The sequence below is a fragment of the Tachysurus vachellii genome, chromosome 11 (genome assembly GCF_030014155.1).
Source record: "Tachysurus vachellii isolate PV-2020 chromosome 11, HZAU_Pvac_v1, whole genome shotgun sequence".
NCBI lineage: Eukaryota > Metazoa > Chordata > Actinopteri > Siluriformes > Bagridae > Tachysurus > Tachysurus vachellii.
In genome coordinates this window covers 1,622,501-1,643,839 of record NC_083470.1, presented here as the reverse complement: position 1 = coordinate 1,643,839, position 21,339 = coordinate 1,622,501, and the positions used below count along the sequence as shown (strand labels likewise).

Here is a 21,339-nt window from a genome sequence, read left to right as displayed (position 1 = left end):
TGTTTACAGGTCCTACAGATGATCTCTAGTGTTTACAGGTCCTACAGATGATCTCCAGTGTTTACAGGTCCTACAGATGATCTCCAGTGTTTACAGGTCCCACAGATGATCTCTAGTGTTTACAGGTCCTACAGATGATCTCTAGTGTTTACAGGTCCTACAGATGATCTCCAGTGTTTACAGGTCCTACAGATGATCTCCAGTGTTTACAGGTCCTACAGATGATCTCCAGTGTTTACAGGTCCTACAGATGATCTCTAGTGTTTACAGGTCCTACAGATGATCTCCAGTGTTTACAGGTCCTACAGATGATCTCCAGTGTTTACAGGTCCCACAGATGATCTCCAGTGTTTACAGGTCCCACAGATGATCTCTAGTGTTTACAGGTCCTACAGATGATCTCCAGTGTTTACAGGTCCTACAGATGATCTCCAGTGTTTACAGGTCCTACAGATGATCTCCAGTGTTTACAGGTCCTTACAGTCTCATAGAAGATTCCAAGAAGGAGACCGTTTGATACATTAATATTTTTTAGAAATATAACATTACTATTAAATTTTTTTTAAAGAAATTATTTTTCTTTCTTTCTTTCTTTCTTTCTTTCTTTGTTTCTTTCTTTCTTTCTTTCTATTTTTGTCAGTAATGTGTGATCAGTCATGTGTCTTTCCTTCCTCTATCCCCAGTTGTCACATTCATGTACATTTTAGTATTTTAGTATTTCAGTGTTTCAGTATTTAAGTGTTACAGTAGTGTTTCAGTATTATGGGGTTTTTCTGTTTTTTAGGGTTTCAGTATTTCTGTTTTTCAGTATTTTGTGTTTCAGTGTTACAGTGTTTCAGTATTTCAATGTTATATTATTTCAGTATTTCAGTATTTCAGTGTTACATTATTTCAGCGTTTTATCAGTGTTACAGTGTTTTGGTGATTCAGTATTTCAGTATTTCTATGTTACAGTATTTCAGTGTTCAGTGTTTTTCCTGGAAGCTACATGCTCTGCAATATTCTGACTTGTATGAGTGAGCTGGAAAGTTGCTTATGGTAGCTGTTACATGTTTAAAACTGGGAGATAGAATGTTGTTCATAGATTATGAGAAGATTGTGTCTCCCTCGAGATGGTAAGAATGGGTTGCCAAGTATTTAATTGCTCAGGGAGGGGAAGCATTCCAGTGCGTACATTCGTCTTTCAGCTGTAAAATTTATACTGGAAAATAATGTTTTGAAAAATAAGTGTTATTTATGTGGAATGTGGAAAAAAACACTTCTGCATTTCTTCCTTGGTTTCTTTAATAATTTACTAAATTCTTTAATCATTTTTAATGAAATCATACATTTGAATATATATTCAGTTTTTTTCCTGTATAGATTCATTCATCAGAAATGTCTTCTAAATTTCTAAAAATTATTGATCCAGCTGCAGAATAGTGATGAGAAGTGTTTGTCCAAGTCTGTCAATCCCATCCACCCTCACCTCTCTGTCCATCCCTCCCTCCATCCATTCTTCCACCCATCCATCTATCCATCCACTCACTCTTCTGTATATCAATCTCCGATCCATCAATCCATCCCCCACCTGTACATCTATCATTTCATCCGTCCATCTAACCCATTCCTCCATCTTCACACCTTTCCATCCATCCATCCATCCATCCATCCATCCATCCATCCAACTGTCCTTCTTTCTTTCTTTCTTGCTCATTACCATTTTAAATAATCTCACTAGTCATGTGCTTGAATCTTTTTTATTTTTTCAAAACATCAGTGCAATTATTTCCATTATCGATTTTCTTTGTTTAAAGTGTTTGAACTGATTTCTATAAGTGCCACAATAAACATCACCACAAGCACAGCATCGTAAGCAACTTGGACAAAAAAAGAGGCAACGTTCATATACACAAAACACAAATCAATCATGAGGATGAGATGAAGAATATAGAAATATCTATAAAACTCTGTGGGACACAAAACAATATATTTCATTAAATATATTATCTGATTATCAGGACTGAATATTTACACATCATTTAAATAAATAAATGGCTGTGATGTTAAACAATACATACAATTCAAAGCGGACTATATTTTGAATTGATTGAGCAAATTAAAGTGTGACAGTATTTCAGTAATATATTTTGATTTCTAGGTCTAACTGGTGTGACTGGAAGGCACTTCCTCGGAAAATAAATTTGCCCCAAATTCCTCAGAGCTCCATCTTCTGTAACTTCAGGATCTGGAACATAAACACGGCCTGCGTTAGAAATCGATCTTCTTGATGTGAATTAACCAAATATTTAACCACAAATTATCCAACAATTTGTCCAAAATACTGTCAAAGGAAAAATAACTAAACACAAATATTCTGAAAATAACATTTCTGAAAATATTTAGAAAAGGAACAACTGAGAGCTGAATTTTAAGAGCCTTGCGTCATGATTTTCTAAAAGAAGATGTACAATATTTCACAGTGAAGCAACTCTATAACGTTATTTCTCTTTCCTCCTTGGTTCTTTTTTATTGATTAAAACGTTTTTATACTTATCTCTCTGTTTTATGCATTTTCTTGTCGCTCCTTTTCTCTATCTGCTGATACCTACAGTTATGATGAAGCTCCGCTCCCCAAAACAATCCCAGGTTCTTTCTGAGTGTGCGTTCACTGAGTGAGTCTTCAGGCCAAGTGTGAAAAGGTTTAAATTTCGACCACTCAATCTGTCATGAAGCTGCTGTGACACTTCTTTTACTAATTCACAGATAATTACTGACTCAATGTATCACCGGCCAATTGAACATTTCTGTTAGCGTCTAGGAAAAGCGAGAGGAACAATGGCTCCGGGTGAATCATTCACACTTCATTTCCTAATCAAACCACAGTCTCCATGCTTTCACGTGTTAGGAAGCGTCCTCGCTCGTCCATTACTGTCACCGTCGATGTCACAACACAGACAGAAAAAAAAAACACATCCATTTGAAGATTACGTCGGTTTGAACTAACAGCTGGTTTGGATTTAGATTTTAGTCCGATTTCACTGGTTTGCTGCCTCTTTTATTCAGTCCTCAGATCTCAGACTGTTAAAGTAGCCAGCATGTCCCTGACACTATGAAGTGTTAGCATCCACACAGCTCTATGATTGTCTATCGAACACCATGTGCACCTCCGATCAATTTCTGATTCCTATGAACCCTTAAAGAAAGTTTGTGTATTAACTGGAATGGTTTGTGATACAAACTCCACATTATTGCTTGTTATTTTCTTCTCTTAAGACTAAGAGGACTAATTTTGTTAGAACTGTTCTTAGTAGAAACACTTATGAGAACTTAGAACTTTAAACAGCCCTTAATAGTGTAGGAGAATAGCGTTTAGTGAACGATGGCAGGATGCAAGTGTGTGGACTCGATGGTTTCTTGGTTATGGTGTAAACCATTGTCCAAGTCCTTAGAGCGATAAACTCGGATAATGTGTAATGATGGACTGAAGAAAAGAGTCGAAGGTCAGAACCAGAACATGGGACATGGGGGAAATGATGCTTTGGACTACAGTTAAACACAATGGGTAACAAGCGGATGACGGGAAAGGGGCGGAGCCTGGACTGGAACTGAAATAAAGGACCTGGTGTGAACATGACATTGTCGTTGAATTTGTGAAATCAGAATAAAATGACGGCTTTCTCCTTTTTCACGACGTAGTGTTTTTTTTTATTTATTCCAAATTCCATTCCTAATTTCCTTCCTTCTGTTCCTGACCCCTGACTGCGCCGACAATAAACAACGACGAATCCACAAATCTACAATGGAAGTCATCACAGGATTACACACAAAGACACCACCGAGACAACAAGTGGTGCTGAGACAGGATGTAAAAATATACAGGTTTTGATTTAATTAAACATTAATCCATTCTGTGTTTCTCTTCTCATGAAAGCCTGGAAACTGAGACTCTGGATGTTTGTGTGTATTCAGCTCTGGTGCAGTGAGTCACGTTTACACTCGCAGCACCGCAAAAGAATGGACGAATAATCAACCAAATTCATTTGATCCGTGCTTTTTTAAACAGGGAATTATTAAGCAAAGCAACTTACTTTTCTGTCGCTCCGCTGCTACGGCTGAGCACACAGCGGGCTCATCGCTAACCTCACCAGCAATCTCGCACATCTTTTATAGACTGAGGAGAGAAAATAAAACACATTTCACTCAGTGACTCCATTTTACACTGCAGTAAAAACCCACAACTGCTTCAGACATCTAGAACTTTCTCTTGATTGTCTTTATTATACTTTGTCACTCTTTCTAACGGAATTGTTATTCATTCATTCATTCATCTTCTACCGCTTATCCGAACTACCTCGGGTCACGGGGAGCCTGTGCCTATCTCAGGCGTCATAGGGCATCAAGGCAGGATACACCCTGGACGGAGTGCCAACCCATCACAGGGCACACACACACACACACTCTCATTCACTCACGCAATCACACACTACGGACAATTTTCCAGAGATGCCAATCAACCTACCATGCATGTCTTTGGACCGGGGGAGGAAACCGGAGTACCCGGAGGAAACCCCTGAGGCACGGGGAGAACATGCAAACTCCACACACACAAGGCAGAGGTGGGAATCGAACCCACAACCCTGGAGGTGTGAGGCGAACGTGCTAACCACTAAGCCACCGTGACCCCCACGGAATTGTTATGAATTGTTAAAAAAAAATATTCAAAAATATTTAAATGTCACTGTGTTGTTTTTTTCTGTTTAAAATGGAAATGTATTCAAATATTAACAAATCTCATTAAAACAATAAAACACAACGTGTCGTGGCGTTACGGGAAAATAATCAACATAGCGCTGGTGTGATGATGAAGTGGAGTCGCTGTGAACACACTGCAGTCCAAGGTTTTCCCATAACAGTGCACAATGAAAAGAGTTATTTCTCTTAAACCAATTTGACAACAATTACAGATTTCATGTATAATAGAATTGTTATCTATTTATAGTAATAAGCTCTAATAAGAAATAAGCTCTGTTCTTATATTAGAGCGAATATCCTGATCCTTTTCGATATCTATTTCTTTATTAGTATTACTTTTATTTTTTCTGAATCTCTGACTTTCCAGGACACACCATTTAATTTTACAAATAAACTCCATCTTCCTGTATCTTGGCTCCCGGATGGCAAGGGCACAGAGGAAAACTCCTTAAAAAGAGAGGAGTGGAAGGCTGGGAGTTGGACTTGTGCACAAAGAGATAGACATTTTCTAATAAATCCTCCCTGTGCATTCCAGCATTGAGCAAAAAATTATAAAATTACTGTTACACAACCAGAAAAAGGTTGCAGCTAAACCTCATGGTTGAACATCAGAGATAAGAAGGCATGGGTACGGTGCAGAACCTGAACCTGCTGACTGAGGAATCGATCAGATGAGAGAATCGATCACAGACTTCGTTAATCCTCCATACTGAGGTGTGCTGAAGTTTTAAACTTGAGCTCCTCATCATGAAGTTTAAAGTTTTTATATCAAATCACAATCAAGGAGTAAAGTAATGGAGTATGTCTGACTGCTCGATGCTCTCAGAAGTGAAGCTTAGCGTCAGTGTCATTGTCAGTATCAGTGTTATTGTCAGTAACAGTGTCAGTATCAGTGTCATTGTCAGTGTCAATAACAGTGTCAGTATCATTATAAGTGTCAGTATCATTATAAGTGTCAGTATCAGTGTCAGTATCAGTGTCATTGTCAGTGTCAGTATCATTATCAGTGTCATTGTCAGTGTCAGTATCAGTGTCAGTATCATTATCAGTGTCAGTATCAGTGTCAGTATCAGTGTCATTGTCAGTGTCAGTATCAGTGTCAGTATCATTATCAGTGTCAGTATCAGTGTCAGTATCAGTGTCATTGTCAGTGTCAGTATCAGTGTCAGTGTCAGTATCAGTGTCATTGTCAGTGTCAGTATCAGTGTCAGTATCAGTGTCATTGTCAGTGTCAGTGTCAGTATCAGTGTCAGTGTCAGTATCAGTGTCATTGTCAGTGTCAGTATCAGTGTCATTGTCAGTATCAGTGTCATTGTCAGTGTCAGTATCAGTGTCAGTATCATTATCAGTGAGTATCAGTGTCATTGTCAGTGTCAGTATCAGTGTCAGTATCAGTGTCATTGTCAGTATCAGTGTCAGTATCAGTGTCATTGTCAGTGTCAGTATCAGTGTCAGTGTCAGTGTCAGTATCAGTGTCAGTATCAGTGTCATTGTCAGTGTCAGTATCAGTATCAGTGTCAGTATCAGTCAGTATCAGTGTCATTGTCAGTGTCAGTATCAGTGTCAGTATCAGTGTCATTGTCAGTGTCAGTATCAGTGTCAGTATCATTATCAGTGTCAGTATCAGTGTCATTGTCAGTGTCAGTATCAGTGTCAGTATCAGTGTCAGTATCAGTGTCATTGTCAGTGTCAGTATCAGTGCCAGTATCAGTGTCAGTATCATTATCAGTGTCAGTATCAGTGTCATTGTCAGTGTCAGTATCAGTGTCATTATCAGTGTCGGTATCAGTGTCAGTGTCAGTATCAGTGTCAGTATCATTATCAGTGTCAGTGTCAGTATCAGTGTCAGTATCAGTATCATTATCAGTGTCATTATCAGTGTCAGTATCATTATCAGTGTCAGTATCAGTGTCAGTATCAGTATCATTATCAGTGTCAGTATCAGTGTCAGTATCAGTGTCATTGTCAGTATCAGTGTCATTGTCAGTATCAGTGTCAGTATCAGTATCATTATCAGTGTCAGTATCAGTGTCAGTATCATTATAAGTGTCAGTATCAGTTTCAGTATCAGTGTCATTGTCAGTATCAGTATCAGTATCATTATAAGTGTCAGTATCAGTGTCAGTATCAGTGTCATTGTCAGTATCAGTATCATTATCAGTGTCAGTATAAATGTCACTATCAGTATCAGTGTCAGTATTAGTGTCAGTGTCAGTATCATTGTCGGTATCATTATCAGTGTCAGTATCAGTGTCAGTATCATTATCAGTGTCAGTGTCAGTATCATTGTCAGTATCATTATCAGTGTCAGTATCAGTGTCAGTATCATTATCAGTGTCAGTATTAGTGTCAATATCAGTGTCAGTATCATTATCAGTGTCAGTATCAGTGTCAGAATCAATGTCAGTATCATTATCAGTGTCAGTACCAGTGTCAGTATCAGTGTCAGTATCAGTGTCAGTATTAATGTCAGTATCATTATCAGTGTCAGTATCAGTGTCAGTATTAATGTCAGTATCAGTACCAGTGTCAGTATCATTGTCAGTAACAGTGTCAGTATCAATGTCAGTATCATTATCAGTGTCACTATCAGTATCAGTGTCAGAATCTGTATAAGTGTCACTGTCACTGTCAGTATCAGTATCAATGTCAGTATCATTATTAGTGTCAGTAAGAGTGTCAGTATAAATGTCACTATCAGTATCAGTGTCAGCATCAGCATCAGCATCAATGCTTTAATCAGTGACTAACTCAACACGGCTCGAATGATAAAAGTGGACGTACACGCTGGTCTGCTGCACTCCCGTGTGTTGTGGTAAATCCGATGAAAATGCATCTTGCACTCCGACGGGAACTTGACTGGTCCTGCTTAAAAGAAAGACATTTTTTTAATCAGGGTTATGAAATATAAAACTGTTCGGTTATTTAATCCTGCATTAAGAAAAGAAATAAAAGGCTCTGTATAAGTCAGAGCAACTTTGGTTGATCATCTAAAGTACGCATGACTGCAGTTTGACAGCTGAAGGTTTTTCACATCACTGGAGATGTTTTTATTGTCTCACAAAAAGTCCCCGAGCTTCAGCGAAGCACGGACACAGAAGAATGGATTAGCTTCTGGATAATGTTTTTTTTTTTGCCAATTATCACAGGCATCTCAGGACCTGTGGAGATTAATCAGCTTTAACGGATCTGTGGTCACCTGACCCTGGACGTCCAAGTGACCTGGGTGTATAAGACAACATCTGGATGCTAAAATGCTGCTGTTGACTTTTGGTGATTGATTGGTATCGGTATTATGTACAGAGCCACCAGGATGGAGTCTGTTTATAATGTACAGAAATGATTCTGTCATCAGATGAAGTGCAAAGTTTGGAAGCAGGAAAAATAAGGAATAAAAAGAGAATAAGTTCCAAACATCTGCAAAGACAGAGGAAAAATGTGTGTCCCTTTAATTTAGTGCTGGTTATTTAATGCATTAATGATGTTTCTGACCAACGATAAATGAGACTTCAGACGTGTTTTATTCTTGTCTGATCTTATCATTGATCTCAAATGATTATAACATGCAAATAAGGATTTCTTACCTGTGAAATGTTTTATAAACCTGTCTTTAATGCTGATGTCTCTCAGGACGATCTCTGACAAAGACAAAAAACAGAGCGTTAAAAAACGAGCCATAACTTCTGTAACCTTTTTTTTATCTGATCCATGCGATCAGGCCCGAGATCGAATCATCTCAGGCTGCAGAAGGGAACGTAACAGAACATTTAGAGAGTAATAGAGCTCCCTGATGAAGTGAGCAGATGTGGAGGTCCCTCAGGTTCTCAGTGCATGAGTGTACGATGCCTCAGGAGATCTGTTTCAGTTCAAGGCGACATGAGGTGAGGAGGAAGAAACATACAAAACCATATAACAGAAATTTTTCAGGTCCAGGAGATAAAATCCACACAAACACCAGCCTGCAGATGAGAAGAAACGTCACCATCTATTGAGGAACGTTTAACTCTTTAAGAGAAACGGACGTACGGGACGTTTTTAACTCAGTATAAAGAAGCGTCTGATGTTGTGTCTGTGAGTCTGATCTAAAATGTTTGTCCCTCTGTTGATCATTTTAAATTGAATTTTAGTGTTGAAGAGAAATCTGAGCTGCTTTTTAGATGAACAAACACTCAGAGCTTCTCAGAGAGCAGAAATGGGTTTGATATCAAGATTTACTCTGAAGATACAAACATCTGTGTGGAAAAAACACAGTGTGGATCCCCTCATGGTTCTTCTGACTTCAGTCATGAATGATGTGAATGATGGGTAATCCTTCAAAGCCTTTGATTTAAGTGGCTGCATTCATTTAATAACATTTATGACAAGCTGGATTTAGTCTTTGGCGTTTTTCTGAAAGACGCGTCCGTGTTTCCTTTCGTCTGCCACTGTTTATTTTTTTTTGCTAGATAGACAAACAGCGAAGAACCTCTGAAGAACCTCTGAAGAACCTCTGAAGAACCTCTGTCTGTCCGGCCAGTGGAACGTGCAGGGGTCAGAGCATCTGTTGTGCCAGTAGTGTTGACACTGGCCTAGAGACACAGTAGTGTTGACACTGGCCTAGAGACACAGTAGTGTTGACACGGGCCTAGAGACACAGTAGTGTTGACACTGGACTGGAGACACAGTAGTGTTGACACTGGACTGGAGACACAGTAGTGTTGACACGGGCCTAGAGACACAGTAGTGTTGACACTGGACTAGAGACACAGTAGTGCTGACACTGGACTAGAGACACAGTAGTGTTGACACTGGACTAGAGACACAGTAGTGTTGACACGGGCCTAGAGACACAGTAGTGTTGACACTGGACTAGAGACACAGTAGTGCTGACACTGGACTAGAGACACAGTAGTGTTGACACTGGACTAGAGACACAGTAGTGTTGACACTGGACTAGAGACACAGCAGTGCTGACACTGGACTAGAGACACAGCAGTGCTGACACTGGACTAGAGACACAGTAGTGTTGACACTGGCCTAGAGACACAGTAGTGTTGACACTGGACTAGAGACACAGTAGTGTTGACACTGGACTAGAGACACAGCAGTGCTGACACTGGCCTAGAGACACAGTAGTGTTGACACTGGACTAGAGACACAGTAGTGTTGACACTGGACTAGAGACACAGTAGTGTTGACACTGGACTAGAGACACAGTAGTGCTGACACTGGACTAGAGACACAGTAGTGTTGACACTGGCCTAGAGACACAGTAGTGTTGACACTGGCCTAGAGACACAGTAGTGTTGACACTGGCCTAGAGACACAGTAGTGTTGACACTGGACTAGAGACACAGTAGTGTTGACACGGGCCTAGAGACACAGTAGTGTTGACACTGGACTGGAGACACAGTAGTGTTGACACTGGACTGGAGACACAGTAGTGTTGACACGGGCCTAGAGACACAGTAGTGTTGACACTGGACTAGAGACACAGTAGTGCTGACACTGGACTAGAGACACAGTAGTGTTGACACTGGACTAGAGACACAGTAGTGTTGACACTGGACTAGAGACACAGTAGTGTTGACACTGGACTAGAGACACAGTAGTGTTGACACGGGCCTAGAGACACAGTAGTGTTGACACTGGACTAGAGACACAGTAGTGCTGACACTGGACTAGAGACACAGTAGTGTTGACACTGGACTAGAGACACAGTAGTGTTGACACTGGACTAGAGACACAGTAGTGTTGACACTGGACTAGAGACACAGCAGTGCTGACACTGGCCTAGAGACACAGTAGTGTTGACACTGGACTAGAGACACAGTAGTGTTGACACTGGACTAGAGACACAGCAGTGCTGACACTGGCCTAGAGACACAGTAGTGTTGACACTGGACTAGAGACACAGTAGTGTTGACACTGGACTAGAGACACAGTAGTGTTGACACTGGCCTAGAGACACAGTAGTGTTGACACTGGACTAGAGACACAGTAGTGCTGACACTGGACTAGAGACACAGTAGTGCTGACACTGGCCTAGAGACACAGTAGTGTTGACACTGGACTAGAGACACAGTAGTGCTGACACTGGACTAGAGACACAGTAGTGTTGACACTGGACTAGAGACACAGTAGTGCTGACACTGGCCTAGAGACACAGTAGTGTTGACACTGGACTAGAGACACAGTAGTGCTGACACTGGACTAGAGACACAGTAGTGCTGACACTGGACTAGAGACACAGTAGTGTTGACACTGGACTAGAGACACAGTAGTGCTGACACTGGCCTAGAGACACAGTAGTGTTGACACTGGACTAGAGACACAGTAGTGCTGACACTGGACTAGAGACACAGTAGTGTTGACACTGGACTAGAGACACAGTAGTGTTGACACTGGACTAGAGACACAGGTCTCTGGCGTCGTTAATAAATCAGTCGCTGTTGAAATAATCACACTTCCTTTCTTTTCTGGAGTAAGTCTTTACACGTGTTTAAATCTCAGACACAGATTTTTATTCATTTATTTTTTTACATCGTCGGATATATGAAGAGTTGTACTCAAAAAAGGAATGAGAGTCTGTCTGTTTGTAATGGATGATTTTTTCCGAAAGCATTTACACCCCTGACCATCACAGCCATGAGCTTCATCATCAAACGTTCACACAATATTTAAAGCCCAAATGTCTAGAATGTCTCTGAGTGCTGTAGCGTTATCATTTCCCTTCAAGATTCCCAAACCCTGCTCCAGCAGGACAATGTTCCCAAGCTCCACGAAGTCATGGTGTGGAGGTGAAGGTTGGAGTGAAGAACTCGAGAGTCCTGCACTGAGCCCCGACTCTGACTCCACACCACTGAACTGGAACTGGAGTCTCCTCGACATCCCAACATCAGAGTCTGATCTCACTGACGCTCTCGTAGCTGAACCAACACTAATCCCCACAGTCACAATCCAACATCTTGTGAAAAACCTTCTAGAAGAGAAAAGCGGAGCTGATTATAACAGTAAAGAGAGAAGAATAAACCTGGAATGAGACGATCAACACACACACACACAGGTGTCTCAGATGGGACTCAAATGGCTGTCTCAGGGGTGCACAAACTTTTTCCCCATAACTGTCCTTGAGCTCTGATCATCCTGTTGTAAGGAGATTATTTCTCAGTATCGTAATGCTTATCAAAATGTCAGGTGCCCAAATCGGTGCAGCTGCTAATTCCAGCCTCCTGCGGACATGGCGATTACTCACCCTGTATTATGAATGAATTTGAGACGACTGGTTAATTCACAGCGTGCTTTATTAACACAAAGCGCTCACATGGCAACGTAACTCAGTTTATCTCTGACAGTAAAGAGGAAATAGCCGATCATTAGGGACATTACGTGCAACATTAGATCGGATTCAGTGGCATTACTGACAGCTAGTTACACGTTTTTTTCCACGTGAGTCGTCCACCAGAGCCTCCGTGACGTGTGTGTAGATATTCAGACCTGGCTCGAGTCCAGCGCGTGTGAGGAACGGCCAGAGAATCTGTTTATCAGCCATTTGTGATTAATTAAAACTCCAAAGTAGAAAGGAAAAAAATCTTTCAGGCAAATCCAAGTGGACGAGCGAAGATGTTCGGTGGAATGATTTACAGAGTCTCAAACATCTGACACAGGAACGCTCTCAGGGTCTTCCATGTTAATCAACACATATGTCATCACTACAAACATTGTATAATTAAAAGACGTACGACAGTAAACATGCCACTGAGAGTGAAAATTAAAAGTATAAACTCCTGTAGAGGGGGGCACAGTGGCACGTTCTCCTCACACCTCCAGGGTTGGGGGTTCGATTCCCACCTCCGCCTTGTGTGTGGAGTTTGCATGTTCTCCCCGTGCCTCGGGGGTTTCCTCCGGGTACTCCGGTTTCCTCCCCCGGTCCAAAGACATGCATGGTAGGTTGATTGGCATCTCTGGGAAATTGTCTGTAGTGTGTGATTGTGTGAGTGAATGAGAGTGTGTGTGTGTGTGCCCTGTGATGGGTTGGCACTCCGTCCAGGGTGTATCCTGCCTTGATGCCCGATGACACCTGAGATAGCACAGGCTCCCCGTGACCCGAGGTAGTTCGGATAAGTGGTAGAAGATGAATGAGTGAGTGAACTCCTGAAGAAAGTTACAGCTTTTCCTCTATATCTGACACTGGATATCCTTCCTGATATGTTAAATGATACGTCACCTTCCAGAAAACCTTGTCTACACTGGGCAGATAAATATAATCCACACATGAATCCCATTTACACTGCAGCCTGTGAATTATTGTTCCACCCTGTTTATCCGTCTTGGTTTTGGATAACAAATCATTTTAATCTTTTTTTCCTGACTGATATTTTTTTCTCTTCACGAGAACTTTCTTGACTCTCAGATTCATTGTGCTTTAACGCTTTGACGCTCTTTCATCACTGTGACTTCATCGTTATCCTTCGCCAGCACTCGAGCTCTGAGCCAAACATCAAACATTTCTAAGGCAGCTGGCAAACCTTCTTCTCTCGAGTGAGGAAAGCAAACGCTTGATTACGCAAATCTTCTCAGCTAAAGATAAATAAACACCAGCGCTAAATAGAGCACTTTGAGTTTTAAGGGTTTCCTTTACTACAGTTATTAAATAGTAAACACTACATTTGGTGTGAAATGAGTACAAAAGTTGAACATGTCTTGAAACTCTAACACGTAAGTTTATATCTAGCCGAGGTTAGATAGTTAACGTTACAGCAAAACATAATCATTCAAGTTCTACGCAACTAGCTAGCTAGCTAACTAGCATACATAACACAAGGCCACGGTGCTGCAGTAAAGCAGATTTATCATCAATTTATCGTCGTACCAGTCAACAAAAGCAAGCAAATAGTTTTTAGGACGTTTCCTTGTCAAATCTACAGTACATCATGTTTATATCAGACTGTCTTGTGGTACAATACCTCAAACCGCCACAAGAGGCAGTGAACATGAACTGTTCAAAAATTATTGTTAAAAAATATTCATTCATTCATTCATTCACTCATTTTCTACCGCTTATCCGAACTACCTCGAGTCACGGGGAGCCTGTGCCTATCTCAGGCATCATCAGGCATCAAGGCAGGATACACCCTGGACAGAGTGCCAACCCATCACAGGGCACACACACACACACACTCTCATTCACTCACACAATCACACACTACGGACAATTTTCCAGAGATGCCAATCAACCTACCATGCATGTCTTTGGACCGGGGGAGGAAACCGGAGTACCCGGAGGAAACCCCCGAGGCACGGGGAGAACATGCAAACTCCACACACACAAGGCGGAAGCGGGAATCGAACCCAAAACCCTGGATGTGTGAGGCGAACGTGCTAACCACTAAGCCACCGTGACCCCATGTTAAAAAATATTTCTAGTAAAAATACTCCTCACTAAATAAACATAAAAACCAGAATAATTATAAGTTATTACATGAAAAATGTCCAATGATTACAGTTTTGAATTTATTAAAGAAAGCTTTTTAGCCATTTACGGTTACATTTATCCATGAAACAAGTTAGTTTCTGTTCTCACTCATGGTATCATGGTATCGGAGACATAAATAGACCTAAAAATAAAATCCTTCCCAAACAGAAAACTTCCCATATTCACGAATGTTGTGACGCAGCTGTTACTATGGAAACACTAACGCATCAGAAAGAGCGTATTGATATAAACCTGTGATTAATGTCAGAGCTGCTGTTCTAGGAAACTAATCAACACCTTCTGCGGATCTGAACATTCAGACATGTCGGATGGAACTGTACACCTTGTACGCGCTCAGATTAAACCGTACTTTAATTATTAATAGAAGCATTTTGTCTGTATGTGAATTTAACCCTGTACGGCATCTCGTGGTGGATCACAAGCGACCGGATTCAGTTACGCTTTCAAGTTGTTCAATAGACCAGAAACTGGCTGATTGTCGGAGCAGATTAACGGAGAACTCGTGTGAAACCGCACCAGCGTCCAGAGAACATGCTTCAAACGTTCACGTGAAAATGTAACAGCAGGGATTATGTTTGTATGATCTTCATCATCATCACCATCATCATCATCATCATCATCATCATCAGCTCACCTATAGGCCTGCTGTAGGCGGATTTTTCTCGCGTGTTGATCTTTTCCCGTTCGCCGTCCTTGATCACGCGCAGCAGCAGGTCCAGCAGAGTTTGACTGTCTGCATGTGTCGCTTCTCTACTGTCCATGCACCGGCTGGAGGTGATGAGCAAAACAATTACACTCAACAATATGTGCCATCTCTTCTCAGCCTGCATGGCTTTTTCAGCCTGATAAACACACACACACACACACACACACACGCACACACAGGAAAACCCAGTTAGGACAAGTTCCTACAATCTGACAGCATTTCATCTCCATATGTTTAAACGTGCTTTAAGATGCAGAGCAGAACGAACCGTACAGTCATGAAGGGTTACATGTCCTGTACAACTACAGCTGTGGCCCAAACTCATGGAAAACTCTGAAGCTTATGCAGTTGTAAAAAACTCTTTTTTATATAATAATTACATACAGTTTTTATTTTGTTTATATCTTAGAGTTTCAGTCGTGTAAAGAGAACTTAGATGTTTAAAACATGGCTGTGTTCGTAACAGTTTCAAGTCAGCTAAAATGTAAAAGAGTCAATAAAAATCTACCTTTTAACGTCTGATACAACAAACACACAAGTCTACGCTTTTATCAATAACAGGAAATACATTAATTAATTAATTAATTAATTATTATAATAATTATTAATTAATTCATTAAGTATTTATTTTAATTAACGCATGGTCGTGCCACCTGACGTTTTGTGTCTGTTGACACTTTGTAGTGTTTAACGTTGTGATGTTTTCGTTAATACTGAACGCTCCACAGCACAGACTTCACACTCTGTATTTGTCCAACAACATTGATAAATAAACTATTGATTAATTGGTTAATTGATTCTTGTCCTCAGTTTTAACACATTCAGAATGAAATGAACACAAATCTCTGCTGAATTAATGTCATGTCTGTGCATCATCATCTTCTTCTTCTTCTTCTTCTTCTTCTTCTTCTTCTTCTTCTTCTTCTTTCGGCTTTTCCCTTCAGGGGTCTCCACAGTGAATCATCTCTCTCCACCTCTCCCTATCTTCTGCATCCTCAACACTTGCACCCACAATAACTTCATATCCTCATTAATTACATCCATATACCTCCTCTTTGGCCTTCCTCTTTGCCTCCTGCCTGGCAGCTCCATGTCCAACATTCTCCTACCAATAAACTCACTCTCCCTCCTCTGAACATGTCCGAACCATCTTAATCTGTCCTCCCTGACTTTGTCCCCAAACGTCCAACATGACCTGTCCCTCTGATGTACTCGTTCCTAATCCTGTCCAATCTCGTCACTCCCAAAGAGAACCTCAACATCTTCAGCTCGGTTCCTCTAGCTCAGACTCCTGTCTCTTCTTCAGAGACACTGTGTCTAAACCATACAGCACGGCCGGTCTCACCACTGTCCTGTTCACCTTCCTCTTGATTTCCTATCACACAGAACTCCTGACACCCTTCTCCACCCAATCCACCCTGCCTGCACTCGCTTCTTTACTTCTTTCCCACTCTCTCCATTACTCTGGACTGTTGACCCCAAGTACTTAACCTCCTGTACCTTCTTCACCTCTTCACCCTGTAACCTTACTGTTCCACTTCCCTCCCTTTCATTCACACACATGTACTCAGTCTTACTACGACTGGCTTTCGTTCCTCTTCTCTCCAGCGCAAACCTCCACCTCTCTGTGCATGAAGTTTAATATTATCACATCAATAAAGTGTTTAATAATCTTCAGTGAACATTTAACACTGACTTAACATACACAGTAACACACTTTATTACATTTAGTAAACAGTGACCGAGTAACATTAAGAGATTCCTTTAAATAAGCTTTAAAGTGGTTAAATAAGTGTTAAGTTATCGAAGTGTTGATTATTTACCTCTGATTTCTAAACAGTACTTTAACAGTGTTGAATTAACACCTGTGACAACCGGTGTTAAAGGATTAGCTTCAATGTTACTTATTATGTTAAATCAACACCCAAAGTTTTCAATCCATGCTTCAACTGTGCTGAATTTACATCTTACTCAGTGCTGAATTAATGCCCCAATTAGTGTTGATTAATTACCACATGGATTTAAAATCAACACTTTAAATGTGTTCAGTTAACTGCTTTTACTTACTGTGTTGAACAAACACCTAACAGCCCTCTCTTAACGTACCGACTCTGCTCTTACTTATAATGTTCATTAAAGCATTAAAGCAGAACTTACACTAACGTTAAAATAAACACTGCCACGGTTACGGTGTTGAGTGAACACCTGTAACAGCTCACTCTTATAGAACTAAATTAATTCTCAATTATTATATCGAATTAACACAAACATGATCTGTTAGATTTAAAAGGAATACTTTCTTTTAATTACTGTTTTGAATGAACACAATTTAATATTTCACTCTCTCGCTATATTGAATTAACACCGTCAGCATCGAGGAAACACTTACAGTGTTGATTAAGTGTCACTTAAACGTAACTGAAAACAGTACAAGAGTCGAATTAACACCATTATCGAACTACGTTTAAAGTTTTGAATCAACACAGTAGATTAGAGTTAAATAATGCTTCTGGTGTTGATTAATTATCACTTTTGATTTAAATTCAGTACTTTAACTGTGTTTAATCGACTGCATGTGACTGTGTTGAATTAACACTTAAAGAATCAACACCGGTTCTGACTTTCTGTATATAATGAATGAACACCAAAAGCACTGAATCGATACTTCGATCAAAATTTAAAATTAAATACTTTACAGTCACTGTGTCGAATGAACACCTGAATTCTGAGTCAAATTGTACTTATTATACTGAATAAACACAGACAGCAGGGAATTAACACCTCCAGTGACTTAACACCTCTTAGATCTGCATTAACACAGACCACGGTGCTGAATTAATTCCCTTTTAGCTTTAGGTATCAAATTAACACTTCTAATTCTCTGAAGGTACTGAATCGGTTCTTTAACACCTACAGCACTGAACGAACACATCCTGTGCTGGTGAATTAGGTTTGATTGCTATAAATTAAGCACAGGGTTATAATAATAGGCACATAATAAGGGTTATAATAAGTAATAGACTTATTATAAGCCCAGCTTGACACAGATACACAGAGCAAGTGTTAAGTCAGTAGTGTGTTCGCATTAAAACACACATCATTGTACTTCACAAACACATTTTATTTTCACTCTAAACGACTTTGATAAGAAAAAAATAAGTTCACACTTACACTGATTGGAGGAGGCCGATGGTGTGTGTGTGTATGAGTGTGTGTGTGTGTGTATGAGTGTGTGTATATTCCTGTCCGACTCTGGAGAACACACTCGACTCGTCCACACCATGCGTCCCGTTTTATACGTCAAAGTGGAGAGATTTCTGGATGTAACGCAATCGATTTCTGGTGGGTGGCAGGAGACGCGCGCGGGCATCTTTTACCCTCCATCAGGGTTTTTTTTCTTTTCTTTCTTTCTTCTTCTTCTTTTTTATATTATTTGTACCTTTTTCTCCTCCTTTGGTGACACTCGCCCCTCCTTTCAGCTCCAAAGCATCACTATTCACTCACGTCTCCTCTCTCACAACTTTTTTTTTGTTTTTAATTTATTTCCCTCATCCCTTCAGCAGCAGAAATATTTTATGACCTTTTTTCTTCGAGGAGGCTGAATGCGCGCTCACGTTGTGTCACGTTCACGAGCAAAGGGATTCAGTTTGGGAGTTTGGAAGGATTTGTGTGTGTGTGTGCGTGTGTGTGTGCGTGTGCGCGCGCGTTTGCGTGTGTGTATCTGTGTGTGTGTGTCTGTGTATGTGTGTGTGTATCTCAGTATGTGTGTGTGTCTGTGTGTGTGTGTATCTCTGTATGTGTGTGTGTGTGTGTGTGTGCGCGCGCGTGTGTATCTCTGTGTGTGTGTTTGTGTGTGTGTTTGTGTGTGTATCTCTGTATGTATGTGTGTGTGCGTGTTTGTGTGTATCTGTGTGTGTGTCTGTGTGTGTATCTCTGTATGTGTGTGTTTGTGTGTGTGTGTGTGTGTGTTTGTGTGTGTATCTCTATGTGTGTGTATCTGTGTGTGCGTGTGTGTGTTTGTGTGTGTATCTCTGTATGTGTCTGTATCTGTGTGTGTGCGTGTGTGTGTGTATCTCTGTATGTGTGTGTGTGTGTGTATCTCTGTATGTGTGTGTGTGTGTGCGTGTGTGCGTGCGTGTTTGTGTGTGTATCTCTGTATGTGTGTGTGTGTATCTGTGTGTGTGTGTCTGTGTGTGTATCTCTGTATGTGTGTGTGTGTGCGTATCTCTGTATGTGTGTGCGTGTGTGCGTGCGTGTGTGTGTGCACAATGTTCATGAGTCTTATGACCTCTCTAAGCCTTCTGTTCACCTAAATTAAATCTGGATTAAACACGTTTCAGCGCGTTCATTTCATCGGCACGAAACACTGAGTCGTGCTGTTACAGTAAAATAATCAACGACAGTATAAGTGTTTACACCTTAAAGTGTTTTATTCCTCTCATACTAAATAATTTCTCAAACAGATTGTTAGTATAGTTTGTTATTTATTAATGAAGTGCAAAACAAAATGTTTTCAAAATCAATTTATGGCTACAGCAGTTAATGTTGTGTAACTTATAAAGCATTATATCAGCTGCCATCCTTTCATCTTCCTCTCTTAGCCTCTGAGAAATACTGGTTTCATAATGATAATTAATATTTGCTCAAGCCTGAACAGCGCTGAGACACTTTTTGTATTGTTCTGACTAAATTGTAGACAATATCACTTAAATATCACCTCAAACTTCTGGCAGAGACAAACATATATTTATTTATTAACAGTAAACAAAAAGCATGTGTAGTTGTTTTTTTTTTTAAACTTATGTTTAATGCTCAAAGTGGAGCTGATGGTTATATCTATCTATCCAGATGTGCAGCCTCTTCAGACATGAATTTTAACGTCCTAGTGTAAAAAATAATCAGCTTGTAGTGACATCTAGTGGCGGGATATTGATACTGCCTCGCATGAGAAGTGCTTAAAGTCAAAATTAGGACACATTTTATGCCATTCATAAACTTGCAGTATAAAACATTTTGTGCACCTCAGTGAAAAAAAGTAAACACAATCACTGGAGAAAAAAGAGAAGACTTTATATCAGATAAACTGTTTAAAAAAAAAAAAAAAAAAAGAAAACAAATGAAATGCATTCAAACAAATTCGGACAGCCACCTACATTAACATATTAGGGGTTGAGTTAAACAGGTTAATAAACGTTATTAAGAGTCTATAACGCAGAGGAAGGCGTTATGAAGCTCAGGTTTTTATAGTTTAAAGCAGCATTAAGAAGTGCATGTTATATGATAAATGATTATCACTCCATTTCCTTTGCATTTACTTGGTTTTTGTGACAGTTATTTGCTGTTAATTGTTAAGAGGCGAACGGTTCAGCGTGATTGTAATCTGCGCATGCGCCGACGGCTGTTCGTGAACGAATCGTTCTTTCGAACCAGTTCTTTTTAGTGAACTGGATGAACCGGTTCACCAAATCGGACTGATTCGTTCTAAACAGTTCGCGTCTTGAGTCAGCGCTGATCCACAAGTTACTAAAGTTACTCACTTCCGGTCATGCCTGACAGTCGGTCCGACTCTAAATAAACTAATATCCCGGAGTTTATTTAACTCCTGTACACTAAACTGAGACATGTTGTGCTGAGAGAACTGAGCTCGAGCTTTTGATACTGCGCATGCGTGAATTACCGAACCGATAAATCATGGCTGTGACGGCCGACTGACGCGCTTCCTTCTGCGCTTGCGCGAACGCTGTCTCGTTGCCATGGAGACAAAGTTGACTGGTAAAGCTCAGGTTCACCGTTAGCTTCGTTGTTAAGACTTTGTGTATTTATGTTAAAATAAAAGCTGTCTGTGACCGAGTTAGTGTTAAGTGTAGAGTTTTATTGTTGTTTATGTAATATTATAAACACAAGGTGTTAAGTGTAGACAGCAGGACATTATTCACAGCTCCATGTCTCACAGGTCAGTGTCCTGAAGACTGAACAACTCTCTATGGACTTTATTTATACTCTTATTAGACTTTATTTTTAGTTTTTATATCTCATTATATTTCGTTTTGTAAAAAAATAAAAATAAATAAAAATAAAAATGCTAGTAATGTCTATGAAACTTTATACTGAGCAAGAAGTTTGTTCTCTGGCTTCATTTTACATGAACAGCTAATGAAATGTCTTGTTTTGGAAATAATCATAATCATAATGTAAGTGTTTAAATCTCAAAGTTATGTTTACTTTCAAATATTTTATCTAACTTTTTCTATCTGTACCGGTTTAAATTCAAATGTTATTTTGTCACGTAAACATACAGGTTATGACATGTAGTCGAACGTGTTTATGACTGTTTCTTGTAGTGAGAAGAAATACAACAGAAATTAAAATTAAAATGTCAAATTTAGGGGGCACGGTGGCTTAGTGGTTATCACATTTGCCTCAC

General features: G+C 40.1%; 2 protein-coding genes across 4 annotated transcripts in view; one reads left to right on the top strand and one right to left on the bottom strand.

Moving 5' to 3' along the window:
• Positions 1-1,725: 1,725 nt before the first annotated feature.
• Positions 1,726-18,500, bottom strand: alkal1 (ALK and LTK ligand 1). Of its 3 annotated transcripts, none has more exons than XM_060881629.1 (6): positions 18,087-18,500; positions 14,844-15,051; positions 8,319-8,372; positions 7,519-7,602; positions 4,071-4,153; positions 1,726-2,227 (listed from the first exon to the last, which is right to left on the bottom strand). In XM_060881629.1, exons 2-5 carry the CDS (start codon positions 15,037-15,039, stop codon positions 4,089-4,091), a joined length of 399 nt encoding a protein of 132 aa, XP_060737612.1. In that variant the 5' UTR covers positions 15,040-15,051; positions 18,087-18,500; the 3' UTR covers positions 1,726-2,227; positions 4,071-4,088. The 3 variants fall into 3 exon arrangements, with proteins under 3 accessions (XP_060737612.1, XP_060737613.1, XP_060737614.1); XM_060881630.1 differs by having other exon boundaries at positions 7,519-7,599; XM_060881631.1 differs by having other exon boundaries at positions 14,844-14,977.
• A 2,175-nt stretch (positions 18,501-20,675) lies between these two features.
• The window catches only part of zgc:153738 (uncharacterized protein LOC558115 homolog), a 12,949-nt gene continuing 12,285 nt past the window's right edge, over positions 20,676-21,339 (top strand). The window contains exon 1 of the mRNA XM_060881565.1: positions 20,676-20,868. Coding sequence (XP_060737548.1) covers positions 20,858-20,868 — 11 coding nt within the window. The 5' untranslated portion in view covers positions 20,676-20,857. The remainder of the gene's footprint in view (positions 20,869-21,339) is intronic.